The 8,548-nt window shown below is 34.1% G+C and overlaps 1 protein-coding gene across 1 annotated transcript; it reads left to right on the top strand.

Annotated features, from left to right (window-relative positions):
- The first annotated feature begins 5,272 nt into the window (after positions 1 to 5,272).
- On the top strand, positions 5,273 to 8,263 carry LOC132114116 (uncharacterized). The gene is made up of 5 exons (XM_059522252.1): positions 5,273 to 5,581; positions 6,645 to 6,995; positions 7,092 to 7,224; positions 7,384 to 7,432; positions 7,858 to 8,263. The coding sequence occupies exons 1-5, from the start codon at positions 5,530 to 5,532 to the stop codon at positions 8,137 to 8,139; spliced, it is 867 nt and encodes a 288-aa protein (XP_059378235.1). The 5' UTR covers positions 5,273 to 5,529; the 3' UTR covers positions 8,140 to 8,263.
- The last annotated feature ends 285 nt before the right edge of the window (positions 8,264 to 8,548 follow it).

The raw sequence follows: 8,548 nt of genomic DNA on the forward strand, positions 1-8,548 counted from the left end.
TCAGAGTGTTTTCCATTACCATTGTAACACCGTAAGCGTTATGAGCTCTATCTTTAATGACGACAGATGTAATGCGGTAATTCATTTGCAAGACTGAAAATGTGGCAGATAACAAACAGCTTTATATGAAGACTTGTGGCTAACACTTTGTTGATCAAATGAATTTGTAAAAGGACTGGTGAGGCTTTAGCCACTTGCTGTAGTTGCAATGCAGTATCAGAATGAACAAAATGTATCTAAATAGCATAGTTTAGATGTTTTGCGCTAAGTGATGTTTTCAATTGATGTATTAGAATAATGGTTTTATTTTCCAAACTGTTAATCCAAACTTAGTGTTAGAGATATTTGTGTGTGTGTTGACCTAACTGTATATTGTACTGCAATTAGCAATAAACAAACAAGCAAAGAAAAAACAAAAAAGAAAGAAAAAAAAAAAAAGAAAAAAACTAAAACAACCTTTAAACAAACAAGGCATAGAATGAATTTAAAGTGTTAAGAAAAAAGGAAGTGAATGTTATTCTGAAAAAATGAGAGCATTATTATTTTTTTTAAATATGCATCACAATGTGTATTATCAGAAAGCTAAGCAGATGCTTTCAAAGTGACCTACACATTACACAGAATACACACATTACAGACAAATACCAGGACAGGCAGCTGACAATACACAATGCTTGCCAAGCTAGGCCTTAGTCACCAAGAAGAAAGTCCTTACAACTGCAGGTTTGCCTTCTAATTGCTTTAACTCAGGATGCTTGGTGGGGCTACTATTCAGGTTTGTTGTTCAAGCATGGTTTTGTACCATTAGGATTTTGTTGATGGGGTTTTTAGTTCTTTGATGAGCTATTGTCTTATTGATGGACTCAAAAATCAACCCACGCAAAATATGAATCCTGTGCTGCACGGTGACAGTGTATTAACCATTTCAAAATATAAGACTGTGTCCTTGGGCCCACTATTACATAAAAACAATAGCACCATTCTATTATAGAGAACCCTGCCAGCGCATCATGTAAAACATTTAGGCTTGGTAAGTAACAACCATGCAGCTAAAGAGAAGAGCATTATAGTGTAAGAAAAGTGAATCAAATACAGTCCCACGAAAGTCAGTGTATCAGGAAATGACAAATGGAGAACGTGAGATGCTTCGCAGCTGTCTCTGCAGCCTCACATTACTGACCTCTAGCATGCTGCTCAAGAACAATACGGTGTCTAATAGTTGAGCATTTCTTAACAAACACATAAAGGGCAATGGGAATGTCTCAAATGTCTGGTAAAAATGGCGGATGCCTACTTTAAACAAAAAAATGAGAGATTGACAGCTGCTAAAGATAAGTTTTGAGGAATTAAACCCATGCCACCTGTTCTTGGATTACAATGAACATTTCAGAAATGCATTGCGCTCTAATACACTTAAGTAAATCAAGGTGAGATTAAATAAAATGAGTTCTGACATCACAACTCAATCAATTAATTCCTGATATTTTTGCTCTTACATGGTTGCTTCAAGAAGAGTGACATTTAAGATGCCAGAGAATAATCAGAAACACTGGATTATAATTGGTTGAAAGTTAACGTGTCTATGTGTGTGTGTGTTTACTTAAGCAGCTTGATAAATGTCTAAAATCTTATGATAAAGAGAAAATAGATTTGACTTGCTTTCTGAGTGCCCCCCCCCCCCAAAAAAAATGTGGCAAAATGTGGCACAAAAAAAATATACAAATAAAGAAACGCCTATCCTTTCTGTTTTTATGATTGTAATTATATTGAACATTTGGTCCAAAACATTAATGAGGTGTTCAAATCAAAATAAAATCATCATATTTGACCTTTATAATACTAGGTTAAATAAAACTAAATAAGGTGGGATTACAGTTGCAAAAATTGTGCTATGAAATGGTACTGCATGTACTTACAAAGAAATGAATGAATAAAATCATGACAAGGTCCTTTGTGAATTATATAATGGCAATGGCCTAGACAACATCCGAGTGGAATTTACCCAAACTTTATTTCTTGCTATGCAGAGCAGCGGAGGGGGATGGGAAGCACAGTGTATCGCAGTGTAATAAAATGCAGTGTAGATGGGGGAAGAGGTCAGTGTGTGGGGGTGGGGGTTCAGGGTGTAAGATGCCATATGGATATTGAAGTCAGGCTGGGTTAAAGGAGAAGAGGTGGGGGAAACTGGATTGTGCACACAAGCTGGCTTCATCTTTATTTTCAGTGTACATACAAAACACATGCTATTGTATTTCAGAGCCACAGAATATAGAAAAGTAGGGTGATGGATATGGTGTTACATGGACGCATTATGCAACACTTCCTCTGCGAATAAATATAAGCCAGTGTAAATACAGACACACACACACACACAAAGTAGAAAGACTGAAATAGTACATAGGCTATAAGCATGTGTGTGTGTGTGTAGCTATATCAGTCTTTCTAACTGACACACACACACACACACACACACACATATATATATGTATATATATATGCACACATGCTCATGTTTTTCTATGTATTTGTATTCTTTTTATTCATATATATGTTAGATATTATATAATTTGATAAGAGCCAGCTGTATTTGGAGTAAATTTATATATAACTGCAGATGAAAAGGAGACAGCAAATGTCTTACAGTGCAGTCCAATGCAGTGCATGGATGTTTTCAATTTAACATTATGCTGACAGTGGTTAAACCTATCAATTAAACCTATCAATTAAAGTAGTAATGTATCTACATCTGTGTGGCAGTAAATGGTCAGTTATGCATTGCATAAATTATCTTTACAGCAACATATCTGCAATAAACTGTGTTTGTTAGTATAGGATCACATGTCACCCACAATGCTCGAACCTCTTTATGTACACCTGTCCATCTGACAGATGGGAGTGGGGGAGGGGTGGAGAAACAGAGAGACGGTAGGAGAGAAAATGGGTCAGAGGAAGAAGCAGAGGATACAGAAAAAGGACGCACATGTCTAATAAAAATAGAAATGAAAATAATCAAGCAGACAGGATTAAGGAACAAAGCATAAAGCTACAGGAGGACGTCTACTATTTTATTCTAGATGTTATTTTAAGCACAATACAAGACAGCACAATCTTGATCAGATGAATCTTAATCACATAGCTATGAATCTTGAAAGCATTGTTTAATAGACATGACAACAATATCAGAGTGACCAAAATGAATGTGGAATTGAGTAAATGTATGCACCCATCCTAGGTTCTTCATTCAAATCTTCCTATGGTATAGACAATCGGGTTCCAAAGATTTTTCCAAAGGCTTTGAATAGTCTTTAAGAGGAGCAGATGTTAATGGCTCATAAATAACTCAAATGGATTTGTTGAGGGTCAGAAAAGGGGAGAGGTTTGTGTGTAAATGTGTTTGTGTGTCTGTGTAAGAAAGCAGAAGAGAGAGAGAAGCGAGCAACAGAGCACATGGTGTGGACTGAGTGTAAATTAGGACCAAGGCCATTTTTAGGAGAGTAATGACTGTGGCTGTATAGCAAGAGGACAAAGTGACCTACACGCTCACTAAATTACCTGCTAAGAGGACTGCCTTTCTTGCTGGAAATTGTGCATGGTCTAAACATTGTCATATGAGTACTTTTTACATACTGATAATAAAAAAAATTTATAAAATGGGGGAACATGGATGTATTTGTATGGTTGACCCCTAGTTAGTTACTAATTTCTTAAATGGCTCCTAAAATGCAATCCAGTCTTCATCAAGTCAAGTTTATGACATTGCTTTTAACAGATACATGCATCATTTTTCAGTGTTACAGTATTGCTACAAAATAATGTTTTTGTACAGTTTTAATGTCTAATCATTTCCTTATACTGTACCTACTTTTTCTCATTTGCTTTAACATTTGTGTCCCTGGACCACAAAACCAGTCATAATGGTAATTTTTTTTTAAAATTGAGATTTATACATCATTTATGCATCATAGCACTTGATATGCTAATAATTCTTGGCATAAAAGAATAATCAATAATTGACCCATACAATGTATTTTTGGCTATTGCTACAAATATACCCCAGTGACTTAAGACCGGTTCTGTGGAAATTAAAACACACCGTGAGTCAGTCTTTCACCTACAATCAATCATTTTCGAAAAGGAATACAAAACCTGTGCTAAAAATGAAAGAAAACAAGTTGACAAGATGATTAAATCCAAGATTTGGTGATAATATTGCATAATGAGAATGAGAGATTTACAAACACATTTTAAAAGGCCAGTTATTTTTAAACAGGAACATCGAATTACACTGAAAAAGAGTCACATTTACTATATTTAGTATAAATTGGTCATTTGAGTAGAAAATGAATGACACAAAACAGCAAGTTGTTAAACCTAAAAACAAAAGCAACCATAAAGCAGTGTAAATACAATTAAAAAAACTGTGAAAAATTCAACCTTATTAATTATTCATGGCCCATCATGGGAACACCAGTATCATAACTTTGACATTTACTCAAAGAATCCATGTAAAAATGACAAACAATTCCAAGCAAATATACTTTTGAGTTTAAAATTGTATTTCTATAAGCTTGAATTGAGTACTGATATACAATTTCTCTCTTTTTTTTATTCTTGCCTGAACTAAATTATTTAATGTAGAAATTACATTTGCAATTTTTTTCCATAGTATTTACTTCACCACGGAGACATTTTTATCAGTGTTGGCAATTTTACAGGCACAAGCGCAAATGATAATACTAAATGACATTAAACATTACAAGCAACCTCTTAATGGTTTGGTGTTAATAGGTCTTACTGCCAGTCTTGGGGCTGTGGGGAGCATAAGGCAAAACAAGCAAGCACTGCTCTAGAATATCAACACAGCCCTAGCTTGACGTTTATGTGTGTGTGTCCAGTCATTTCTGTTATCACCTTGTAGTAAAATTGTTTAATCTGCTGGCTCAGCAATATATCACTTACAGTTCGAAAATGTATCCTCTCAGAATAAAAGGAAGTGTATTTTCCATTAACATATTTGATGGATCTTTCCACTGATATGGCCAGCCCTTGCAGTTTCCATTAAATGATTCCATTTCCTGAAAAATGTAAAAGTTACAAACTGTAATATTTTTTTTTCTAGTGTGTGTTTTTCAAGCTTATGTGGTGAGCATGACATTGCTTACAGTTTTGGCATATTCATTTTTAATTATCATATAATTCACTACTTGCTTTATACTGTTAAACTTGAGGTGCCATTTCTGAGTATAAGATATGCTTGGTGGAAACTCCCACGTTCAAGCGTCATTTCCTTCTTAGAGACATCAAAGATCTGACTGAGTTGGCAATAAAAGTAAAAGAAAAAAAAAAGAAAGACGATGAAGTTAAGGCTCATTCAGTTTAGCTGATGGTAAGACTGACTGGTAGAGAGGTCTATAGTGTGAAGTCAGTATAACAACAGGATAAAAAAAACAACAAAAAAGGAAACAGACAAAGCAGACAAAGCAGGAAACAGGCATTAGAGAAAGCCTATGTTGGTTTAGCTCGACAATCATGAGCAGCAACTCTCTTTGCGCTCTTCTCATCCTTGTCTTCCTGGAATCAGGTAAGTGCATATTGTGTGAATTAACTAGAGAACATTTTCATAATGTATTTTAAAAAGCGTATGGACAACCAAAAAGTCTGTGGTTATTAGTTCAAGCAGACGATACTAAATTTCTTTTATGCATTCAGAAAAAGAACAGTTTAAGCCATGGAATGACAAAAAATGATTCTATGGTAAATCAAGACATCACATATCTTGATACTGATTCCATGCTCACACAAGCATAAGCCAACGCCTTCACGTGCACTGCTGACTGCTGTCTTACTAACTGCACATTCACTGATAACATCTTACACAAACAAATCATTGATCACTTGATTATCATATTACTTAATATTGTACCTTATTATTATCATATTATATAGTATTATACATTTTTATTAATGGGTTGCTTTTATAGCATATTTAATTTTATCCTGTGATTCACTTTTAGAATTCACATTGATCTATTCTGATTTGACAACTAATTTGCACAGAATCTTTTTTCTTTTTTTTCCAAAGAGTAATAAATTTAAACACACTGTACAAAACAACTGTTTTTTATTCCAAGTTGCGAATAAATTGTGTAAGATCATTGTAGTATATTTGACAAGAAAATACATTTTATTTTCAAATTCAGTTCCAATTCAATTACTTGCTGTTTCTTTTTTTCTTTTGCAAATGTTTATTAAATGTAGTAGCATTCTGAGACTGAGTGAAATTTTTTTCTTCACCTTTTTTATTTTTACTGTAGCGCAAGTTTCTTTTTTCGCTTCTAAACATGCGTCATTAGCTGCTCTCTCTAAAGCATTTTTGAGGGCAGTATATAAATTGCAACAACCACATCTGAAGCTAAATTGAAAACAAAAGCTTCCATAATAGCTTCAGATGTTTAAAGAAGGTAATGCATTATTGTTTTCAGTAAATCAGTTTATAATCATAAAAAATTACTGGTAATAACTTTTCTTCATCAGTAACAACACTAAACAAACTTTACTAAGCATTCATAATGCAGTATTTTTAATATTTAGTCTCAATAATCCATATAACATCTCTGTGTGTTTTCATTTGTGTTCTTTAACAGGCAAATCAAACAGTGGTGTATCTATTAGTCACAGTCGAGATGGAGATGGCCAGACCATTACCTGTGTCCTCTCAGGGGACGAAAACATGACACAAATCAACTGGGAGATGCTAAGAGGCCCGAATCGCACGAAACTGGGCACATATCACCCACGTTATGGAATTCACATAATGCCAGAATATAAGACTAAAGTAAAGCTCCAGAACAAAAACTCTCCTTATCCATCGTCATCCCTTTTCATTAAAGTAGCATCAAATAATAGTGTGCTGATCTGTTGTGCGTTCATAACATTTCCTTCGGGTAAACTTGAGCACTGTACTGATATCAGTATCAACACGTCTGTAAAGAAAGGTAAAGTGTACACATGTAGTCCTATACATACCTTGCCATTCCTTTGGGAATCTTGATTTTTTTTGTGTGACTTTTTTTTTTTTTTTTTTTAAATAGGTTTTACATATGTGGAACCAGAACCAAGGCTGGGATTATTAGGAAATTTGGGTGCAATGATTATTGGAACTATTCTCTCCCTTTTTATCCTGACCATCCTTTTCTATTTATGCAGAAAAAACTGCTGTAAAAGGTAGAAGTCACATCTTACAAATATTTACACAAAACAGTAAAAGCCTAATATTTTTATACTTATATAGTTGATACCAAAACAAAGCCAAACCTGTATATTAAACACTTATACATATTTACAAAATCAAACTGGAAAATCATGGGAAATTTGACCTTGCAGGAGGAAGTCCTTTAAAATACGGACATACCTGACAGACTCACCGGCTGAGGTAAGACATAACAGCTATAAAGAAGAAGTTTAAATAAATTATACACTTAAAAAAAATCATTTTACTGTTACATTTCCTGTCATTTAGATGAGTATGGTTCATATTCTACCATTATAAATGTTAAATGTGACTATTCACAAAAAATACCACAGAGTAAAAGTGTGAGAACTGCATTATAGTGAATTTTTAACTGGGCCATTTCCTTTCAGTCTCAAATGCACTTTATTATAGTCAGTGACTGCATTTAAGGTATCAGTTTCCTGTTATTTTCTTAAGAATGCGCGTGGTTGTGGTTAAAGATTGAGCGCTGCCAATTCTCATGACCCTTGTTTGTGGCAACATTATGATTTATACAGTATATACTGCTTTAACACATTTTAATAACAAAAATAAAACCATTCTAAACAGTAAATCTCTCATTTTAGACATTTGCTGAAGAATCAGATGATGCACCAGCTTCTCAAAGTTCTGCGAATGGCTTTGACCCCTCAAAACTTTATGCCAAGATCAAAAAAGACATTTTCTATGGCCGGCTGTGGAAGTCTTACCAAGGCCAACCCAAACCATGGACACAAGGTACCGTGACTGATCAAGGACATGTTTATCACCTGCTAGGACAGAGTCCCTTACCGCAACGAAATGTGGAGGGCAGCCCCTCGAGGCCAGAAACAACAGAAACTACTGAACAACATCTCAGTAGTTTTTAGTTTCCAGTCTTTCCAGAGTGATTGAGAGGAACCTTGTCATATTTGTGTAATGTAAAATAGCTTAAAGCAGACTGCAATGCATTATATAATGAAAATAATGACTTAATATTTTGAAGTAATATTGAAGTAATAATTATTCTTATTATTGAAGTAATAAGAAATTAATTAATATTGTTTTGTTTTTGTTTTTAGTTTAAGATAAATAAATGTTTTCAAAAAATGAATAAACTTTTCTGTGAGAATCTAACAGATATGCAAGTCTCAAGTCTTTTCTCACGGGTAAAGTCTTTCAAGGCAAAAATTATATTGAATCATTTCTATAGTTTTGCTGCAATTCACTTCATTTATTATTGTTTTGCTGAAACTAAAACTGCATGGTATACATTTTATTTGAATAGTTTCACTATCC

Source organism: Carassius carassius, chromosome 3 (assembly GCF_963082965.1).
Source record: "Carassius carassius chromosome 3, fCarCar2.1, whole genome shotgun sequence".
Taxonomy (NCBI): Eukaryota; Metazoa; Chordata; class Actinopteri; order Cypriniformes; family Cyprinidae; genus Carassius; species Carassius carassius.

Bases quoted from the DNA above. Each gene is read 5' to 3' on its own strand.
- LOC132114116 (XM_059522252.1), top strand. From the start codon at position 5,530: ATGAGCAGCAACTCTCTTTGCGCTCTTCTCATCCTTGTCTTCCTGGAA. The intron at 5,582-6,644 runs GTAAGTGCATAT...GTTCTTTAACAG, and splicing joins CCTTGTCTTCCTGGAATCAG to GCAAATCAAACAGTGGTGTA. The intron at 7,433-7,857 runs GTAAGACATAAC...CTCTCATTTTAG, and splicing joins TGACAGACTCACCGGCTGAG to ACATTTGCTGAAGAATCAGA.